General features: G+C 40.1%; 1 protein-coding gene across 6 annotated transcripts in view; it reads right to left on the bottom strand.

The window, feature by feature from the left end:
* The window catches only part of ANO4 (anoctamin 4), a 430,350-nt gene that overhangs the window by 390,350 nt on the left and 16,353 nt on the right, over window positions 1-23,647 (bottom strand). For all 6 annotated transcript variants that reach the window (XM_054527543.2, XM_054527542.2, XM_054527546.2 and 3 more), the window contains exons 2-3: window positions 23,409-23,492; window positions 17,226-17,477 (exon numbers count right to left, since the gene is read on the bottom strand). In XM_054527543.2, coding sequence (XP_054383518.1) covers window positions 17,226-17,477; window positions 23,409-23,492 — 336 coding nt within the window. The remainder of the gene's footprint in view (window positions 1-17,225; window positions 17,478-23,408; window positions 23,493-23,647) is intronic.

Genomic DNA, 23,647 nt, shown 5'->3' with positions numbered 1-23,647 from the left:
TTTGGGAGGCCGAGGTGGGTGGATTACGAGGTCAGGAGATCGAGACCATCCTGGCTAACAAGGTGAAACCCCGTCTCTACTAAAAATACAAAAAATTAGCTGGGTGCGATGGCGAGCGCCTGTAGTCCCAGCTACTCAGGAGGCTGAGGCAGGAGAATGGCATGAACCCCGGGAGGCGGAGCTTGCTGTGAGCCAAGATCGTGCCACTGCACTCCAGCTTGGGCAACACAGCGAGACTCCGTCTCAAAAAAAAAAAAAAAAAAAACAAGTTGAAAACTCAGATTTTTCTAGCTTACTATTCTGAATTTTAGCCAAAGGATAAAAGCATTTCTCATTAAATAGTACAACTGAACTTATGCAGCAATTTGTCTCTCAAGATGGGAAGCAGATTTAGAAAGAAAAAAAAAAAGCTCAAATGTTGGGTGGGGTGGAAAGAAAAGAGGCATTAATTTCTTGTCTTCCTGCTCCTTGTTATGTTAAGCCTTTGACTTTCTGGTCAATACTTGTTCCATCATTTAATCGCATTATAAAATAATGTTCTAGGCTGGGTGCAGTGGCTCACGCCTGTAATCCCAGCACTTTGGGAGGCCAAGGTGGGTGAATCACAAGGTCAGGAGTTCGAGGCCAGCCTGGCCAACATAAAGAAACCCCATCTCTACTAAATATACAAAAATTAGCCAGACGTGGTGGTAGGCACCTGTAGTCTCAGCTACTCAGGAGGCTGAGGCAGGAGAATCACTTGAATCTGGGAGGCAGAGGTTGCAGTGAGCCGAGATCATACTGCTGCACTCCAGCCTGGGCAACAGAGCAAGACTACACCTCAAAAATAAAAATAAATAATGTTCTATACATACATTTAAAATGGTACCTTCAATTTCTTCCTGAATCTTCACTAATCGGCTTATTATGTAGGAAGGCTCCAAAGTAAAGTGGCATTTCAGGACACACAATATTGAAATATTGGCCCTTTTAAGGCTTTCAAAAACATTTTAACAGCCCTTACTATGTTGAAATTCGACACCAGCAGTATAGATGGATAATATAAAGCATTTAAAAGCACTTCAATATAACTTTTAAAATTTTGTAATTGCATTTTAATTAATAAGAAAAATGTATCTGACACTTGAAAAACTAATAAAGGTAATTAAAATAATGACACGTGAAGACTCCCTGACTTGAGATTAAAGAAGGAAAACTACTTTATTTCTCCTAGTGATAACTATTCAGAATGTCTTTGCAAACTATGTCATCCTAAGACCCAAAGATCCTCTAATAAAACAGTAGAAGACTTGTCCTCTGTCACATTCCCCCTAGCACAGAGAAAGTGGTTAAATGTTAAGGTTTCAAGGGACTTTGCATAGGAAAGGGAGAGGAGAGAACATTAGCTGCACTGCTAGCAAACTTGAAAACAGGTGAAAGCTAAGTGAATGCTCAAACTGCCAAGAAAACAAATATTTGGGTTGAGCAGGTGCAAGCAAACTAGGAAGAAATTTGTTATTAGCTAAGACAATTAATGGTAATTAGATGAAGATAATAAAAAATAATTGTAATCGAAGTACAGGCATAGTGATCATTACAGCGTTTTAAATTAAGCATTAGGGACACAGCATTAGCTTCAGGATAGAACCTAGACTTAAATAATCAAGTCATTGAATTCAATAAATATTGATCAACTATTATGCATCATACACAAGGCTAGAGGGATCCAAATTCAAATCAGACATTTTCCCTGCATGGTGCTCACCATCTGGCAAGGCAGAGATACACACTCAACTATGATTCATGGTGGCTAATCATCTGAATAAGGAGCTATGGGATCACACAGGAAGAAGCATGGGGTATGAGGAAGCCCTTGAGGAGGAATTGGCATCTGAACCAGACTTTGGATTTCACCAAGCAAGACAGAAGGGAAACAAGGCACTCCAGGTGAGGGATGAGCATAAGCAAAAATGTTAACAGTACACCAGGAAGAGCTGGAATGCAGGATGCTTGAGAGCAACAGAGCTAAAAAGATAGGCCAGGTTAGACCATGAGGGGCATGAACCCCACACTATGAAATCTGGACTCAAACTACAGGTTGTCAGAGATCATTGATGGGTTTTGCAGGTACAGAAGGACATACATTTATTTTATTGTGATAAAATGCACATAACATCAAATTTACCATTAGTGACATTCAGTACATTCATAATGTGCAACCATCATCACTACCCAGTTCCAAAACATTTTCATCACCACAAAAGGAAACCCTGTACACATTAAGCAGTCATTCCTCATTCTCCCCTCCCTGGCAACCACTAATCTGCTTTCTGTCTCTATGGATTTGACTACTCTATTTCATATAAATGGAATCACACAAGATGTGGTATTTTGTGCCTGGCTTATTTCACTTAGCACAATCTTTTCAAGGTTCATCCATGTTGTAGCATGTATCAGTACTTAATTCCTTCTATAGCTGAATAATATTCCATTGTATGAATATATTATACCACATTTTGTTTATCCATTCATCCATGGATGGACATTTGGGCTGTTTTTACCTTTTGGCTGTTGTGACTAGTGCTGCTACGAACATTTGTTACAAATGTTTGTTTGAATACCTGTTTTCAATTCTTTAGGATATATACCCAGAGTGGAATAGTTGGGTCATATGGTAATTCTATGTTTAACTTACTGAGGACCACCAAGTCCATGATGGTTCATAAGCCGAGGAATCACAGATTCAGATCAGTGTTTTAGGCAATGACAACACGTGGTGGGGGTGGGGGTTGGAATAGACCGGGAAGAGTGAAGATAGGAAGGCCAGCCAGGAAACTACTGCCCCTGCCCAGGCAAGAAAGTAGAAAGACTTGATTCATGGCAATGACCACAGGACTAAAGAAAAGAGCATAGACTTGAGGGACATTTGTGAGGCAGAATGAGCAAGAATTGATGAGCAATTAGATGTGGGAAGGGTGGAAGAGAACACTGTGTTCATAGGTGCACATTATATTGTGAGTTATGTGTTCACAGTTCACCTCCTTTGCTAGATACTGAGCTTCTAAAAGAGAGAGTCATGTCTTAGTCACCCTCACATCCCCAGTTCTTAGCATAGAACCTGGCCCAGTAAATGAACAAAGAACAATTTCAGTGTCTGGTTGAATAATGGTGCCAGCCATTATTCATAAGAGCAAAAGAACTGAGGGATGATGACTGCAAATGAGTGGTTGGTTAAAGATGACTCTGCTCTGTGTTTCAGAAGCAGGATGGATGATGACGCAGCTTGTTGAAACAGGGAACACAGAAGTGGTTTGGACAGGTGCTTGTGGGAACATGTGGGAACACGTCCAATAGACAACCAGGAATTCAGAGCTAAATATTAGGGGAAAAGTTGGAACAAAAGGCCATTTTTGACATGTACTGTAATATTGATAGCTTTACGCATTAAAATCTCTCATTTAGATATCTAATTTCATGAATCAACTAAAACTACTATAGTACAATGCTATAAATCTTTTCCTAGGAAGAACTGCAAAATGGGAGTAAAAAATACAGTGTGGGTTATGGCTTAATATAAATTTTGCCTGTAGCTAGGGTGCAGGTAGGCCCAGGCACATCTCAGATGTTGGCAGAGAAGGCTGCCTGCAAGTGTCTGCCTTCCTAAAGTGATGTACACTGAGGAAGAGAGGGCCTTTATAGGCAACTTCAGGTTGGAATAGGTAAAAGGAGGACAATCTACCCAGGGTATGAGGAGGACAGCATGATGTCTCTTTCAAATAAACATTCCTGGCCCAGCCCAAAGGACTCAGATCTGAGCCCACTTGAAAAAAAGATGGCCTCTTTGGGGTGAGAGAGATAATGTACATGAGATAGAGAGGCTGTGATAGATTGTGTCTTTGGCCCCAATTATTCACAGTTCCCTAATTCCACAGCCTTTCATCATGTGGCTTAGCAGTGTTGCTCCACTGAGAATAAGACATTCTGCCCCATCTTTAATTTTGCGCTCAACCATGTGGCATGGCTTTGGCTGATGAACTATTAGCAAATATGCTGCCATCAGAAGCTTGGAGGGCTTGCGTGATTGGACTGGCCCCTTCTCTGGCACCTCCACCACTGTCATGAGAATGTGCCAGGAAGCACATTCCTGTGCCTACTGGAAGAGGAGAGACTTATGGAGCACAGCTGAGTCATCCCAATTGCTCCCATTGAGGACAACCTAGATCAGCCAAGAGCCAGCCAACTCCAAGATACTGAGTGAGCCCAGCCAAGATCCACAGAGCTCTGGCCAAGCCCCAGCTGATTCTAGATAAATGAGTAAATGCTTAATCCTGTATGACACTGAGGTTTTGGGGTTGTTTGGTATGCAGTATTATCATAGTAATGGTTAATGGATATAGATCCTTTGCCACAGTTCTTCACTGACTCAGAGATGTCAGAACTGCAGGGAATACAGAGCCCTTTTGAGGGATCACATCTTTGCCAACTCTGGGAGATAGTCTCATTGCCATAGGCACCATAGATGTTTTGAAATGAACATTAATAATCAGTCTCAAAGAGAAATAATTTCCTTGTACAACAGACCTCACACACACACACATATTAAAAAAAAAATTGCATGACCCCTATAAGGTTTCCAAAGGATTTCAGGTATTATATTATCTAAATCAATCTTGTCCAAATTATAAGTTGCAATTCATTCGTAAGCAGTGACATCCATTTAATGGATCTTGACTTGTACTTTTTGGGGAACAGAATGGAATGGAATGAAAAATATCAGAGTATGTAACAAATAATAAGAATTATTTCCTTAAATTTTTTTTCAGGTTTGTGTGTGTGTAAGAGGGAGAGCGAGGAAGGAAGGGAAGGAGAAGTAGTAGTAGTAGGTCACAATACATAAATATTTCTTACTTTAGATATTGTTCAAAAATGTTGAAAACCACAAGCTAAAAGAAGGTAACTACATAGCATTTTACTACTAACTAAACCTCAGCATCAAAGCCCAGCACAGGAAATATGAGGAGACAGTTAAGAGAAGGGAGAGAAGGAATCCATGGGCTAGAATAATTAATAGGAAAAGTAGCTCTCGCTAACATTTTAGGATTTGAAAAACACTTTTGCCTATTTTATCTCATTTGAATCTTATAACCGCACCATTTTACAGATGAAGAAATTGAGGCTCAAAGAAATTAAGTCTTTAGTGTGAAGGTAACATGATAAGTCACAAAGCTGGGAAGACAAGCCAGGTCTTTGTCTCCTATTCCACATTCCAACTATATCTTTGCCAGCTCCAACACATCCTTGAGATCTCTCTCAAATTACTACCACATCCTCAGTCTTTCCCCACCTTCAAAATCCAAATTAAATGCCCTCTTTATACACCCCCTAATAGTGTCCTTTGCCTTCATTGAGCTAATGAAATTTCCTTATTTGGGTGATTATGTCATATCTCTCTCTTCTACTAGCCTATCCCACTGTCATTCCATAAAAAAGGAGCCTTGTCTGCTTGGGTCACTCCAGTACATCCAGCACCTAATGTAGTACTGGGCACAAAGTAGGCACTCAATAAATAGCTGCTGAATAAATGAATATGAGTCACACGACCTAGGACAAGGAAAGTGAGCCAACTCTTCCATTCTCCAATTACAACCACAAATCAGTTGTATCCTTATTTGCCTGAAAAAGACAAAAACTGCATAGTTTCCAAAACATATACCCACATAACCAGAAGGAATAGTGACCAGAGGGTGTTCCCCAATCTGTTAGGTGCCTCTTTGCTGGAGAGAACTACAAACTGAACCAGAATCCAGGTACTCAGCAGTTTCTGGGGGTTGGAAAACCTGCTCAGATTATGGGCCTTTTTCTCCCTAGACCTCAGAGCCCTGATCCGCTACTTGCCCTTGGCTAGCAGAATGGTCTACAAGTCTGCTGGTGTCTACAAAGCCAATAGATGAACTCTAATGAGCCAGCACTCCAAAACCCTGGCCTACTTCAGCTCAGCACCTTGACAACATACATGTTGCCAGTCATCTCCCTCTCTCAGCAAAGGTCGGCAGAGATTTTCCATGCTTGCGGTCGAATTGAGAATTCCACCATGCTCTCCCACTTGCTTTCCCGCGTAGATCTTTCTAATCGCTTCACTTCCATCAGCTGATGTCATGGATGCTGTGGGCCCCATGGTACACCCCCAGCTGCTGATGGCTCTCAGCTGAATCTTTCTTGGGAAACTGCCCGCAAAGAGAATTCCCCAGGGTCACATTCATTCCTCGTGGCAGCTTGCATCCAGGCAATGATGGCAGGGTACAATAGCTTTGTTGTGGGACAATGTTGAAGGACTGTCCCAGCTCCAGGTATCCCTGTGTGAGGGCTGAGGCCATGTTTGTGCATCATCACAGCTCATATCTTCTCTCTGCCTGGTTATGCTTCCTTCCCTCCATCCACCACACACACATACCATACACACGGATCCCAACTGCTCTCCCCAGGAAACTTCTTGCATGCACATCTCTGGCTCAAAATCTATTTCCCAGAGAACCAGAACTAAGACAGCTAAGCTCCCTCTTGAGTCAGTACCATGGTTGCTGGGATTTTCATTTGGTTTTTAATATCAAAACAATGTCTATGGAAACGTTAGGACACTTACATATCACAGACAAATAATATTCCTGTAACAGGGCATAAGCAGACTTCCCACTTACAACTGGTGGTAAAGAAAATGTTCTTTATGGAGTGCTGTTTTGGGAACTCAGAGGCGTGTTTTGATAAAAACAGTATTGCCAAGAATCTTTAAGAAGAGGATTATTCCTATCCGTCAAAGCATCTGCCTGTTAGTGACCACAAATTATTTGGTATAATATTTTTTGTTACCTGTGTCTTGTACTAAATCCCAAGCTCCATGACTGACAGCATGGGCATCACTTGGAAGCTTGTTAGAAATGCAGAATCTAGGCCAGGTGTGGTGGCTCACGCATGTAATCCTAGCACTTTGAGAAGCCGAGGCAGGTGGATAACTTGAGGTCAGGACTTTGAGACTAGCCTGGCCAACATGATGAAACCCTGCCTCTACTAAAAATACAAAAAAAAAAAAAAATAGCCAGGTGTGGTGGTGCATGCCTGTTATTCCAGCTACTTGGGATGCTGAGGCACAACAAGTGCTTGAATCCAGGAGGCAGAAGTTGCAGTGAGCCAAGATCATGCCACTGCACTACAGCCTGGGTGATGGAGTGAGACTGTCTAAAAAGAAAAAAGAAATGCAGAATCTCACCACTCCTTGTCCAGACCTACTGGATGAGGATCTGCAGTTTAACAAGAAGCCCATTGGGCTTATATTGACATTAAAGTTTGAGAATCACTGGCCTAAACGATGAAGCTTCAGTACCATATTTTAACCTTACTGAAAATATACGGGATATCCATTCAGTCATATATCACATCCCATTAACTACGAAGTGCTATTGAAGCTATCTCTAAAATGTCCCTCGCATTATCCCTTTTGGACGATATTGTTAAATCCGAACTCAGGCTCTCTTAGCTCTTGTGGACCACACTTTGAGTAGCAAGAGTTTAGATGACTAGAAGAATGGATGACTTTATTGGAGCATCTTAAAGCCATCTGATTTTAAAATTTACAATTATTTGCAAATCAGATTCAACAAAGCTTTAATTCAAGTTCCTCAGTCTCTTATATTAGAAATCCCCAAGTAACTTCACAGCTACATCATTAAATTGACTTGGTCTTCATCATTTCTTTGTCACCAATCATTCCCTGATTCATTGGTGTTTTCAATCTTCTAAAACTAAATAACCAGCACACACAGAGAAAGAATTAACAGAACTCCACTGGAATCAGTAATTAAACAAGAAACGTTCTTGAATTCTGAAAAGAACAATATAGGCAAGTTTAGGAAAACAGAAAATTTGAAGAAAGCTCAGCAATGTATTTCTCTTAGCCAATGCTCTTGTCAAAATGAACGTTTCCAATGATCCTCTTAGTTCTAAAGTCCAGGCAGTTCCCAACTTAGTTTTTCACAGAGAAGTAGAATACATGGAGGTTAAAATTCTGGGCTTGCTTACAAATGTCCATTAACACATGGAATGCACCATGGAAGACCACAGTAACAGCCCCAGAGAACCCAGCCACCCTGTGCGGCAATACCTCTATTGATAACACATTCAGCACTCAACCTCAATGTGAAGGAGACATTTACCCCCAGCTCCTCTGGAATCAGCCTTTGCACACTGTCCTGCTGCTTGGAACGCTGGTCCCTCACCTGAATAGCCTCAACTCAAATTTGCCTTCCCTTCCACTGCGACATCTTCTACCCAGCCAGCATCTTAGGAAACCACAAATTACCTTCCAAAAAGCATAAACATGCCCTACTTGTTACAATATCCTAACTTAAGTAAGTTAACCCTCATATTCACACTCCATATAAACCAAACCAGAAAATTTATTCCATAACATATGATTAAAATCTAAATACCCCTTCAGGGCTATTTTGACAAAAGGGAAATTTTTTAAAGCAGAGACGGAAGTAGGAAGATGACATTCCATTTTTTAAAAATCATATACAATGCTCAATTAAAATCAGAAAAGGCAAGAGAAAAAGCAGGAAAAAAAAAGAAATGGTGAACAAATGCAATAATAGAAAATGGTTACAAACATGGCAAATACTAATTCAACTATACCAATCATCACTTTACTTGTGAATGGTCTAACGACATCAATTAAAAGAAATTGTCAGAATGGATAAAAACACTAGACCCAACTCTATGTTCTCTAGAAGAAACCCACTTTAAATATAATGGTTTAGAGACTTTCTAATTTATATTGCCCTGGTTTTTGTAGAGGGTAGCTGGTCTTCCACTACTCTGTGCCATGGATTTAGCTGAACTAACACTCCAGCAGAAAGGCTCAGGCTGGGCACGTGGTGTGCAAGCAGGGACAGGTCAAGGAGTGCCTCTGGGCTTCTCTATAAGGGAGCACATGAGTCTCCTGGTGAGGTCCAATTACTCTGCATCTTGTGGTCACATCAGTCGTCCAGGTTGCAGGGTCACTGCTTGTGGCACTCTATCTCTGAAATCAAACCTCTGTTTCCTTTGGCATCAGTTCTGAAAGCATCTGGTCACAATTTGTTGTAAGACATTGAATTCATGCTATCAAATGGGTACCTCTTCTAAGGTATTCTATACCCCAGGCAAATTCATAGCAACATAACATTGGGCACTTAAGTTTTCAGAGCTTGCACATATGGAATACCAGTAAGCTCGGTAGGGTCACCAGGAAAGGTGAGTGAACATGTTCCCCCTCAAGACAAGACACCATGCTCTGCTCAGACCTTAGGTGCACAAGTAAAAGCTAGACTCCTGGGAAGTGATCTGGAACAGAAGATAGTCATTCCTCAACTCCTTTCCTGATGAGGAACATATTTGTAAAGTCCATAAGGAATGTTTGGAATTCATTAGTGTTGTTTGTTTGTTTGTTTGTTTTTAAGACAGAGTTATGCTCTTGTCACCCAGGCTGGAGTGCAGTAGCGCAATCTCGAATCACTGCAACCTTCGCCTCCCGGGTTCAAGTGATTCTCCTGCCTCAGCCTCCCAGGTAGCTGGGACTACAGGCACATGCCACCACACCCAGTTAATTTTTGTATTTTTAGTAGAGACAGGGTTTCACCATCTTGGCCAAGCTGATCTTGAACTCCTGACCTTGTGATCCACCCACCTTGGCCTCCCAAAGTGCTGGGATTACAGGTATTAGCCACTGCACCCGGCCTAGTGTTCTTTTTTAGAAACACAATCCCACCAGAAGACCACTAAAGGGAAGATGGTGAGGCCGGAGAAGGAGGGCACAAGGCAAAGGGAAGAGTTCTCCATGATTCCTGCTTATGGAAATGCAGGGAGATTACCAATAGTCTTGAACACATACAGAGGAGGTTTGATTCATGACATAATTTCATAGAGAGGTGGGGTGTAGGGAAGCAGGCAGGGCAAGTGTCAAAGGTGTTACCTGTAGTCTCAAGGGGGAAAAAATCTTCCTCTTTGGAAAAAAAATCCCCCCATGTTTTTGATTAGAGTATGGTTGGCAAAAGGCCCTTGCTAAAATAGGATCAAATGCATTAAAACCCATGAATCCATTATCAATGATTAGGGTACCAGACTTCTGCCACTAAGCAGAGCTTCAGAGAACAGGATCAGACTCTGGTGTAAGTCAGTGGTTCTCAACTGGGGGTGATTTCGCCTGCAAGCATACATTTGGCAATGTCTGAAAACTTTTTTCAGCTATCACAACTGACGTCTGTTGGGTGCAGGCCAGGGATGCTGCTAAACATCCTACAATGCACAAAACAACCCCCACAGCTACGAATTATTCAGCCCAAAATGTCCACAGCACCAAGGTTGAGAAACTGGTATTAGCAAAAAAGAAAGGCCTAGGTGCAGCATGAGATACAATTTAGGGAGAGTTAAAGAACACAGAAACCTGAGAAAGGGGAAATCAAAGGTGCTAATCATACTTCACCAAGGACAGCCCTAGGAGAGAAACGAGAGCCCTGGGAATGCCCTAAAGGAGGGGACCCATTGCAAGGGCAAGGTACTACACACAGGACAAGAAACTCCCAGGGAGGAAGGAGAGTTAAGGATTGACAATGAACATGGGACAATGAGTTAGGGACCACGTCTTGTGCATGTAGGATGATTAGCAGTATCCCTGGTGTCCACCCACTAGATGCCTGTGATACCTCCTGCCAAGTTGTGTCAACCAAAAATATCTGCAGACATTGCCAAATGTCCCCTGTGAAACAACATCATCCCTGCTTGAAAAATCATTCTTTTAAGAGGGATCTTTTGAATTTTTACATACACATTTTTCTTATTATTTCATCGTTTCTTCTAGATTCAAGATCATTCTTTTTTTTTTTTTTTTTTTTTTAATAACAGAGTCTCACTCTGTTGCTCAGGCTGGAGTGCAACGACACCATCTCAGCTCACTGCAGCCTCCGCCTGCCGGGTTCAAGCAATTCTCATGCCTCAACTTCCCAAAGAGCTAGGATTACAGGTGCATGACACCACGCCCGGCTAATTTTTGTATTTTAGTAGAGATGGGGTTTCGCCATGTTGACCAGGCTGGTCTTGAACTCCTGACCTCAGGTGATCTGCCTGCCTCAGCCTCCCAAAATGCTAGGATTACAGGCGTGAGCCACCATGCCCAGCCAAGACCCTTCTTTTCTAAACTAGGTTGTTTAGTCATTCTTTCAGGAGGTGTGCATAGAATACATTTTTCCCAGTCTTTTTCCAAATAATTTCTTATGCTGACCTCCCTCTCCAGTGATCACTTAGCTGTATCTGGAATTCTGAATTGACCTTCATTTCCTTCAGCACTTTGAAGATATCAAGCTGCTGTTTTCCAGCCTCTATCATTACTACTTGAAAGTCTATCCACAATTTGTTTCTCACTTGCAGGTAATGTGTCTTTTCTCTCAGGTTATTTCTAAGATGTTTCTGATTTTTGCTGACTCACCATATATTTACATATGGATATATTTTTATTTATTCTACTTGGCACTCATCATGTTTCTTACATCAAAGAATTTGTGTCTCCTCATCAATTCTGGGGAAACTTCCAGCCATTGCCTTTTCAAATATTCCTCATATATATACATTCTATTGTCTTAAAGCAGAACAGAATTTCTATTAAATGGATGTTGAGCTTTTTCATTCTGCTTTCTACATTTCAATCTCCTCCCTCTTGTTTTGTATCTCATATATCTCTGTACTGATATTGGGGTAATTTCTTCAGCTCTATCTTCCAGGCCTAATTCTCTCTTCAACTGTGTCTAATATGCAGTTTCAATGGTCATAGAAAACATACTTCCTACATGCCAAGCTCTGCACTGAGCAAACAAGTACATGATCAAAACATTAATTCCTAACTCAAGAACTTTATTTACATCTATTGTGGTAGCCATATGAAAAAACTGTATTGGAGTACAATAAGAGCAAAATTAAATATGTGCATAAGAATTGCCACCAGAAACAGAAAGAATAACAAAATATGCTGAGGCAAAAAGGGAAAGAATTCACAAACTCTTAACTGAGTATGAAGAATAAGAATATTCTAGGAGGAGAATGTAAGGAAAGGTATCAAAGTAGATGGCACAGATGTGCAAAATCATGAGCTTTTAGGGAACAGTAAAGAATCAAGTGTAAGTACTATGCTGACACATCCGTACAGAGCAGTGAGAGATGCTGGAGAGTCAGTTGAAGTTAGTTAGGAAGGCCCTTACGTACCTGTACCCTGTATGAAGTGTTTAGACTTTATTCTATTGTCAATGGAATATTTTCAAGTGGAGGGCAGGAGGAGGTGGAAAAAGAGGAAGAAAAGGTGGGCGAGGGAGGGCAAGAGAAAGAGGAAAAGAGAGAAGGGGAGAGAGAGAAAGTGAAGGGGGAGTGAGGGAAGGAAGGAGGGAGAGAGATGAATTGGGAAAGCTAAACTATGGTCATGGAAGAATTAAGATTCAGGAAGACTTGTAACAAGACTGCTAGCAGCACTAGTCTAAGCAGAGATAGTGAGAGCTTGAGGAGAAATAATGTCAGTAGGGATGGAGAGGAAGCTTTGAAGTAGCAATATTTCTAAAATAGACATAATTAATATGTTAGCCGGCTGGCTGTGGAGGCTGATGGGCAGCAGAAGGTTAAGCATGAGGGGGTTAACCCAAAAAACTGGATTAGGACTGTGGATGATGCAATTAACTAAATGTTTGTGTCTCTCCAAAATTTGTATGTTGGAATCCTAATTCCAGCGTGATGGCATTTGAAGGTAAGGACTTTGGGAGGTGATTAGGTTATGAGGGTGGAGCCCTCATAAATGGGATTAGTGCCCTTATAATAAGAGGTCAGAGAACCAGCTTGCTCTCATTCTATCCTGTGCAGGTACAGTGAGAAGACCAGCCAGCTAGAAACCATGAAGACAGCCCTCACCAGACGCCAAATTGGTCAGTGCCCTAATCTTGGACTTCCCAGCCTCTTTCTTTTCTTTTCTGTGAGAAATAAACGTTTGTTGTTTAAGCCACCCAGTTGTATATTTGCTATGGAAGTCCAAACTAACACAATGAGACTATGCCAGCATTAAATAGAATAATAAATTCAACTTTGAGAGCTACCAGAAGGAAGTTCCATTCAGGGTATATAAGTTTTGATAGTCTGGGATATATCCAGGTTGAAAGTTCCAGTAGGCACTTATAAATACACATGTGAAACTTGTCAGAGAAATCAGACATGAAAATATGGCTTTGGGGGCAACAGTATGCAGCTGGGGATTGGATAGAAAGAAAGGGAGTGATTGAGGATCAGCTGGGGATACAGGAATGACTAGAAAGAGAAGTTGTGAGGTGGAGGTGGTAGTGGTGATGGAAGTTACAAATCTTGATTATCAAAAATTGTGTGTTAACATGGACACACAGAAGGGAACAATAGACACCAAGGCCTACTTGAGAGTGGAGGTTGGGAGGAGGGTGAGGATTAAAAAACTACCTATGAGGTACTATGCTCACTACCTGGGTGATTAAATAAATTGTATAACAAACCCAAGCGAAATGCAGTTTGGCCATGTAGCAAACCTGCAGTGTAGCCCCAAACCTAAAATAAAAATTGCAAGGAAATAAAGTGAAAATATTTTCTATGACACTCACTAAGCAGGAAGGAGTTATTTCCATTTTAATTTTTAAAATATCTTTCATGCCTTATTTTTGTCCTCAAAATATTTCTTGATTTAACCAGAATTCTTATAGTATATCCCAAAGTCCAGTATCTAGTAGCAACTTTTTGAAGTGTAAAGTTTCTAATTGTTTTTCTCTTAAACCAAAGCTTATAAATTATTTGTAATGAATTTAATATCGATTAAATACTATCATCATTTACTTTTTTAAAAATTGTGTGTCAAACCTACTAAAAGTATCTGAGATAGAGATCATTTCCAAGCTTTCCTATGGTTCTCTCAAATTTATCTTCTAATTGAAGAAATAATTTAATAATATATTCTGCATTCAATGTATTTGTACTAATATTTTAGTTATATATTTAAAAATATTTTAATACTATTAGCATTTTAATAATATATTAATTAAATAATTTAAAACAAAAACATATGTGTGTGATCACATCTTGTGAAATCATCTATCTTAACACCACACTGAATCAGAATGTTTGCCTTACTTGTCTGCCTACTCCACTAGACTCTGAGCTCCTGAGATAGAGGTGATGCCTTACTTAATTTTCTCTCCCAAGGACTTATCACAATACATAACATGGAGTGGTAATTTAGTGTATATTGGATGGATGAATGGGTGGGTGGATGGATGGATAGACGGATGGACCAAGCTGGACACGGGAAACAGTTTTTCTGTCATTAGGAAGAACTACATTCAGGACCACTATGCAGTTTCACAAGTTGTTCACTGCATAAGGTGACAAGCAGGGTTAAGTAAAGTCTAACACAAGAGAATCTACTGTAGAAGTTAGTCACAGTGAGGGGAGAGGATGATGGAATAGGATGGTGACAATAGTTAACACAGCTAAATAAAATGAGAGCTCAAGAAGCTCTAGTCATTTAGTTAGTGTTCTGCTATTAAGCATTCTTTCTAGGATTGCAGAATGGTGGGATTTATAAAATGGAAAAATTATCTTAAAATGTGTTTGAGAAATCCTTAAACATAAGAAAATTCTCACAATCCATAAATAATTGTACAGTTATATTGTGCCTAAAACTTGTCAGCTCCTCTATATCAGTCCAAAAGTTTATAGAGAAGAGAGATAGCTTAGAATTGTGAAGGGATATCTGGCAAAGTCTCGAATTTGTAGAGTATCCTAGTATAGCTGAACTGACTTATCTCACCTTAGAGTTTTCTTCTAACTAGCAACAGAAGCAAAAAATTAAGTATAAATGAGTAATAAAACTGTATTTTTAAAACAAAATAAAATTAACTTTATTCTTTAAAACACAAATTAAAAGAAAGGAAACTATAAGCTTTCACACAAAAATACATATTAAAATCAACAATTTGTTTTCAGAAATCAAATAAATGTAATAATTGGCCTACAAATAATCATTGTTGAGACTTACAGAAACTATACCAGCATCTATAACTTTCTATGATAAAATGACTATCACATGCTTGTGTCGTATATATTTGGATGTCCAGACTTACTTTGTTAGGATACAAATAGTAAGAATAATAATAAGCAGTTGCTTGGAAAAAATCAATATTTTATTGCTAATGGAAAGTTCCCAGGAATGAAGAGAATTACAGGCTTTTGTTTGTGAAAACCTCCAAGTTAAACATAGAAACCTTTTCCAAAAATCAGATTGACTCTGAGTATAGGGCTCTATGGAGGAGAAAAAAAGTCAACTAAGGGAACCATGATACAATGTTAATCTGGCAGCTGCCATTTCACAACCCTCTTTGCCAAAAAATGCCATAACCTTTCAGCTACCCTGGGCAAAGGAGGTACTTTATATATTAACTTCTGATTTTATTAAACTAAAGCAAGAAGAGTCAGCTTTCCTTCACAATAAAAGCAAAACCCAGAAAATTTTAAACTTACTATACAGAAACATTTTCAAGCCCCAGATAGTGATTTTTTTCCGCTGTCAAACTGACCTTCAACAACGACAGTCAGAAAGATGGTTACTTTTGCCATGTGCAGAGCTGATGGTATGCAAATGTGCCCTAGTGCTCTTCATTACCAATCCCTGCTATTTCAATTCAGCCATTTGACTAAAGAGCCTTTGGAGGGGGTCCTCCAGGTATGTTTGTGAACCGCAGGAATCAAAATCCCAGGAAGGAAAAGCCTGCCAAACGCAGATTGCTGAAGCTCACCCTGTGCCATGGACACAGCATCCCCTGGGGTAAGACCCAGGAATCTTCATTTTTAACAAGTGCAATGCTGATTCTTAACATTTAGTGAAGTCTGCAATCTACTGCTTTAAAGATTAGTTTTGATAATCTGGAACTTCTGCAACCTCAGCATCTCACCTCTAGGTGGCAGCATCTATGAATTGTTGAGTGTCGTGGTATCCCTACATTCAAAGATTTATTTCCAGAACCAGAATTACACATTGGATTTGGCTGACTAAACCATTATCTCTAAGTGCTGTATCTATAGAAGGAAAACATGGCAGGATAGATTTTGCATAATTTAAACCTCCAGCTCAGATTTTAGAAATAAAAACAATTAACTGGCCATCCTTGCATGGCCATTTCTGCAGCTATTTCCAGTGTGATGTAAGTGATAAATTTTAAGGCAGGATATTGTAAGCATTCTTCTTGCCCTGACTGTTTAACACATGACTTCCAAGGATCACATAGATCAGCAGTCAGCAAACATTTTCTATAAAGGGCCAGATAATAAATATTTCAGCATTTGCAAGACGTACAGTCTCCGTCACAATTACTCAACTCTGCCACTGTTACGTGAAAACAGCCATAGACAAATACAGAAATGAATCAGTGTGGCTGTGTCCCAGGAAAACCTTATATATAAATACTGAAATGTGAATTTTATATAACTTTCATGTGTATCAAAATATTGTTTAAAAACTGTTTTTCCAACTATTTAAAAATGTAAAAACTATTCTTAGTTCTCGGGCTGTACAAAAACAGGTAGCCAGCCAGATTTGGCAGTAGTTTGCAGACCCCTGAAATAGATCAATTTGGTGGAGCAACATGAATTGGTATTAACTACGGTATTCAAAGATGACTTTTTGATGACTTTTTTGAATACACGACTTTAGTCCAAGATAGATATCTTGTCACTAAATAGAGCATTCAATAAATTAAAGCCATATGACATATCTTGGAATTCTGATTCAGAGTTGATTTCTAGATAACATTTTACCAAACAGAACTAGCACTTAGGTCAAATATTTCTATACACATCCAACCTTCCTTCTGGTATAGCAAAGCTATTAGAGGCCAGTGAGAGCTGGGCATGGTGGTGTGCATGCCTGTAGTCCCAGCTACTCAAGGGGCTGAGGTGGGAGGGACTGCTTGAGGCCAGGAGTTTGATACCAGCCTAGATAACATAGTGAGACCCCATCTCATTAAAAAGAAAAGCCAGTATGAACATAGAGGTATTGTTGGGGTCCATCACATCACACAAGCAGAAATACAAATGCAATTTATTCAGCAGGCAAATGCATGAAGGAATCTTATACACACCCCGTCCTGAATCTCCAACAGGAAGCCAACACTTACCTGTTGTGTCTTGACTCAGGGTTTCCTGGCTGCTACTGCTGTAAGAAGGCACTGGAGTGATAGACAGTGAGGCTGGACAGGACAAAGGTGTGGCCTGGTCAGTCTTACGGGTGAAGGATCGGTGGTACACAGGGATGCCTGCATCTTTGGAGACAAAGAGAGGCAGATCTGATGGGAGGGTTGGTCTGCCTTGTACGTATGGATTTTTCCAGTGGGTAAGCCCAATTGCCACAGGCCCGGCAACGTCATAACCTGGTGAGATAAACATATTAGGTGAGTGGCAGCAATCAAAGCCATATAGCGTGCTTATTTTCATACTTCCCCAAAATCTTAGCTGTTAGTCAAACCAAATGCCATTTGAGCTAAGAATGCATGTTCATAATAAACAGGCAGGCATCATCCCTCCTGATGGCTCTTGTTCACTTAATCAACTTATGTTTATTAAGCACGTGCTAAGTGCCCACTCTGCCTTCAAGGAGCTCAGAGTCCAATCAATAAAGGAAATAAGACCTGTGTTCATAATAAAAAAAATTACTTAAGGCCTACTATAAGCTAGAAACTGCAGAACTGATCTAGAATCCTCACAGCAATTGTATAAGGGGACTACTAAAATTTCAGTTTTACAGATGAGAAAACTGGATCTCAACCTGGCCTACATCAAGTTCCAGAGGCAGAACTTCAGCACAGATTTGACTCCAAAATCTATGTTCTTTCCCATAAACTACAACTAACTACAGTACAAAGCAAGATGAAAGAAACCATTTTAAAGTAGATCAGAAAGTGCTCCTCAGGAGTTCGGGGGAGAGAGCCTTTCTAGGGATAGGGTCTGGGACATGGGGAAGGTAAAATGAATTTGGATGAACCTTGGGAATATTATGCTAAGTGAAATAACAGAAAATAACTTTATGATCTCACTTATACACAGAATCTTTACATATATAAATTTTATATGTATAAAGATTAATTTACATTAAATTATAAAGATTATATATATAAACTTTATACAAATTATATATACATATATATAAAGATTTAGATATATATAAACAAAGAGTAAACCGGTGATTACCAGGAGCAGGGAGGATCAGAAGATGTAGGTAAAAAAGTACCAAGTTGTAATTAAGTTATGTAACATGAATAAGTCTAGAGATTTAATATACAGCATGAGAACTAGAGTTAATAACTTCATATTGTGTGAACTGGAAGTTTGCTAACAGTAGATTTTAGGTGCTCTTACCACATACACCTTTAAAAAGGTAACTGTGAGATGATGGTCATGTCAAGTTGCTTGACTGTAGTAATCATTTCACTATGTATACCAAGACATTATATTGTGCACCTTAAATATATGTGGTTAAATATATAAATACATAGTATCTGATTCATCATACACACTTAATAAATAATGTTCTTTTTCCAAAAAAAAAAAAAGTCTCTAAGGAACTTTGGACTCTCTAAGATTTCAGGTTTTAGCATTTCTTTTATAAAATTATAGCTAATTTATAGCAAATACTTAATTTTGAAAAAATATAGTTCATACAGCTAACAAGTCTTTTTTTGTTGTTTAGGAAATTTCTACATCATTTACTCTGAAAATGGAGTTCATTAGAAAATATTTTAATCCACATTATTGATATAAATGAGCTATGACAAGATCTGCATAATTATGATGGAATATAAATAGATGAGTCTCAATTTAAAAGCAACAATGAAGCCACAGTATTTTGAAGAGACAACCATCCAGGGGAACAGCTGATACCCAACGGGCAAAGAATAGGAATGTCACACTGGCAGCATTGATAGCCTGCTCATCCTCCCTCACCCACCATCATGTCCCCTCTTGGGGAGGGAGGCAGGAACAGGGGTCTCAATTCCCACTGAACCCAAAATTGTGAAGAAAGAGATAGAAAGAACACCCCAAATTGTAAGCTGTCTTGGGAAAAAATAATGTTAACTATGTGGTTCTTAAATCTCTCATACATGGCTAAAATGGGAATTTATCTAGAAAATAAGGAGCTAATTGAGTATCTCATGAATAAATAGAATAGTTTTAGGAGTCGTCTTTCTTCTGTTCCCTGGATTTTTTGACCCCCCTGCTTTGGACAAGACATAGGTTCATCTAGGAACCACATTACTAGGAAATCCACACATATGCTATTTTCCTAAATGGAACACCCTCACAAATGTGACACTTCTGTGTGAGCTGACTATTCTGTAAGAGAAGGACTGAAGTACAAGAAATGAAAGAAAACAAAGGAGATTTTAGAAAATAACTCTTGGATGATCCATACATCTGTCCTCCCTCTAGTACTTTGAGTCTAAGGTTGTAAATTATTTTTGTTCTTACTATAAATATTGCAAAAGTGCTTTGCACTGGACAGACTGTGAGCAGTGGATATTGCCCATTGCCTATGCAGAATCGTTCCCCTCCTCCCTCCCAACAGAGCCACGACTTCATTTGGGAATCTGTCCCACCCCACACAGTCTTGTGACCCAGGACACAAGGCTCCTTCCCATCCTCATCCCTGTCCAAAGCCTCAGGTGGGCTGATAGGGCTAAAGACAATGCCGTCTCCCTTGTCAATGATTGGTTCAAGGATGGTCTTGGGACGCAGCCCTGCCCAGTGAGATAGGAGGAATCGTCAAGGAGCTGCAGGGGAAAGTTTCTCAGCTCCTCAAGCAACGGCCTGAGGAGGGCACCAAAGCTTCTTTCCCTGTGATCACTGTCAGGTCTGAATGCAATTCCTGAAACCCTGCAGCCATGTGGCTGTCACCATGAAGATAAATTGCGAGAGGAAGGCACAGTGGAGAAGGCCTTTCACAATGTCACTGAGCAGCTTAATCAACCCATCCTAAAGACGGGCCTGCCTCTGGTGTCCCTGTTATGTGAAATAATAAATTTCCTATCGTTTCGGCCAATTTGAGCCAGGGAACTGGAGCAGTATTCAAGAGCCTTCTGGTTACGCCGGCACCTTCTGGGAAGATTAAGCATCCGTCATACCTACCTCCCCTTCAGAGGTTAGTTTTCTAGGGCTGCTGTGACAAAGTACCACAAACTGGGAGGCTTAAAACAACAGAAATGTATTCTCTCATGGTTCTGGGGGCTACAAGTCCAAAATAAGGTGTCAGCAGGGCTGTGCTATCTCTGAAGGCTCTAGAAGAGAATCTGTTCCATGCCTCTCTCCAGGCTTCTGGTGTTGCCAGAAATCCCAGGGTATTCCTTGGCTTGGAGATGCATCACTCATATCTCTGCCTCTGCCATCACACAGCTCTCCCTGTATGGTCTCTGTGTCTCTTCCCTTCTTATAAGGACACTAGTCACATTGGAGTAGGGCCCACCCTAGTCCAGATGACCTCATCTTAACTTAATTACACCTGCAAAGACCCTATTTCCAAATACGGTCACCATCACAGGTACTGGGGATTTGAATTTCAAAGTACCTTTTCGGGGGAAACATTTCAACCCAACACCCTGAAATGGTAGCTAAAGCTGACTGGACCAGGGAAGGCCACTTGGCCCAAGTCTGCAAGCTGTCAGGTAACAAGAGTGTCATCCACTAGGAGCCCAATGACCTGAGTTCAAATCGCAGCTCTTACTCTCATATGTCGTTAGGCAACTCTTTACCCTCTCAGGAACTCCTCCATCTCCTCATTTATAAAATGGGGAAAAATGACACCGTCTACCTCAGGATCTTTTTGAGGATTAAATGAGTAAATACAGAAAAAGTAGTTAGAAGACAGTGCTTGGCAAAAAGAAAGCTCCCCAAAAGTGTTTGTTAGCTACTGTATCATCCTCACACTATCTACCCCTCCATTTTCATTGAAAAAAGTGCCTTAAAAGAGAAGTCTCTACTCACAGCCCTCCCCTCCCTATTCAGAGCTCTGCAACGTGGCTTCCATCCCACCACCCACTCACAGGGCTCTCAGGATTGTCACCAAGGCAGACTTTAATTTTCAACCTCCTCAGTCTGCCCTTCTAGAAATTATCTGGGCTTTCCAAGAAAGGTGCTTGCTTGGTTCTCCTATCTCTGTCATTATTTCTACCCTCACCGTGCTTCCCCCAAAGATTGGTCCTTGGTCCTCCACGCACACACACAACGTACTAATTCTCACTCTTATTATCTCATCTTCTTCCAAAGATGTGACTGAACTCTCTGTGCAGATAGTGCCAATATCTTCATCTCCTGAACATGTTCTCCAAATTTCTAATTTTCCATGAGGCATTCTGAGGTGAGAAGTCTCACAGGTTTATCAAATCAACACATCTAACCTATCACCATCACATCCTCTTCCTGACTTCCACGTTCCTGGAAACAGCTCAGACTCTGTCACCCTGATGCAAAATCTCAGGGAACACTTACTATCCACATATCAGCCAATGACTAGTCCTGCCAGCAATTCCATCCCTCTCCCCTCAGACCCACCTCTTCATCCCACCTCCCTCATTGATTTCTGTCTCATGTCAACACCACAGTCACAGCCACTAACTCTGTTACAACACCAGATTCTCCCATATGAACTCCATCCTGTTCACCAGCAGAATAATCTTCTCTCATCCATACATTTGTCTTGTCATCCCCCTACTGTGAACCCTAAATGACCTCCTACTACTTATCTAATGTTTAATGTCTCACTAATGTCTCTGGGAATGGCATTTTAGGTTACCCAGTGTTTTCCAACAAGGGTCTACGAGCTCTCCACGAGAATTTTTAAACTTTGTTTCTCATTTAAAAGTTAATCATTTAAAAATTAATACAAGCATATTCTGAACCAAGTCCTGCCACGTAATTTTAATGCCTGGGTTTACTTTTGTGTTTCTATCAGGTTTGGCACCAATTGGTACAATGAATGAGAAAAGGGGAGAGATGGATATGCCGAGGTATATTCGTGGCAAATGAAGATTCAATAACCTCACATCAGTGAGCATTAACATTGATTTCACAGGGGGTTGAACTCAGAAAGGTGGCAGCAATGCGGAGTCATCATGAAGTCCCTAGCAGTAAAACTGTACTGCACTCAAAGAACCAACATCACTGCAGCCAGCACCCCGTTGCATTACAAGCAGTGACTGCATTTCAGCAAAATAACAACATCATACATCATATTCAATTAGTGTGGTAAATTTGTATTTTTATTTGGGTTACAGAATTTTAAATCTCATCTGCAAAATCAATTTTAATGGCTATTTGGAATACAAGGTGTCTATATATAGTTCTATGTTTGAACACACTTAAGTAACCTCATAATAAAAAAAATTTAAATCCATTTTAGAGGTTCATCATTAATGCTTTGTATAGGCATCCACATTGCTGGAGTTTGAGAAGCCATGGCATAGTGTTTAAGAGTATAGGCTTTAGTGTCAAACAGACCTAGAATGAAATCTTGCGTAATTAATTTCTAGCTGGGTGGCAAAGCACAAGTTTCCTCATCTGTAGAATGGAGAAATAACAGTAACTTTCTCATAGAGTTCTGATTAAGTAAAATAATGTATGCAGGAGTCAAGAGCAGCTGGCAAGCAATAAGTGCAAAATAAGCATAAGCTGTAACTATTATCTTCGCTTTTCTTTTCTGATCTCTAAGTCACTGCCCAACATTCTAGAATCAAGAAAGTTTTGAAAGGAAATAGAAAGAAGAAGGATTCAACCAAAAGAAAAATGGCACGGGTCACTCTTCTACTTTTGACCAAAGTAACCGGTGTTTAAGGTTGAGTGAGCATAACAAGGAGAAAGTCTCACTTTGATTTTCAGCATCACTCTAACACTTGCTTAGCATGTTCTCCAAACAGCAAAGAGTAGACTTTTACCATGTATTTTCAATTTGCACTTATTTCTTTTAAAAATAGATTAATATAAATCTTTAAAAAGTAATTCGATTGTACTATCAAGTGCATAATAGTACAGGTGCTACAAAAACGAAAGGGTTAAAGCAAATGGTGAAGATCTGGGAAAAAGAGATGACTTCTTATCTCCCTGGACATTTCCATCTAATTCTATGCAAAAGCAGTAAAAATCCACAAGAGGGCAATCCAGAAAGGTGAGTCCACAAGCAATTGCTCTGATTCTGAAAATAAATGCCTATGCATTTACATTTTCTTTCCTCTCCTTCCCCAGCTGCCCTCTCGACCTCCAGCTTTTCCAGGCAATAATATTTAAAAAAAAAAAATCAAAATGACACTAGTGCTCACCTATGGTGATCTGGCTGACACAACTGTAGTAGCTGCCCGTTGTTGCAGAGGAAAGGTTATAACTTCCGCTGCTCACATCTTTGTCTGTTAAGAAAATAAAAGACAAGAAGGTTAATTATAACCTAGTAAACACCATGACCACAACGTAAATGTATGACTGGTGGTAAATAAACCAGCTCTCCTTGTCTATGACATGGGTAGTCTCATACTCATTCATTGGTTCACCCATCAATGTTTAG

Source organism: Pongo abelii, chromosome 10 (assembly GCF_028885655.2).
Source record: "Pongo abelii isolate AG06213 chromosome 10, NHGRI_mPonAbe1-v2.0_pri, whole genome shotgun sequence".
In the NCBI taxonomy this organism is placed as follows: Eukaryota; Metazoa; Chordata; class Mammalia; order Primates; family Hominidae; genus Pongo; species Pongo abelii.
Note: the sequence above shows the minus strand (reverse complement) of the source record. Positions and strands in the feature narration are given on the sequence as shown.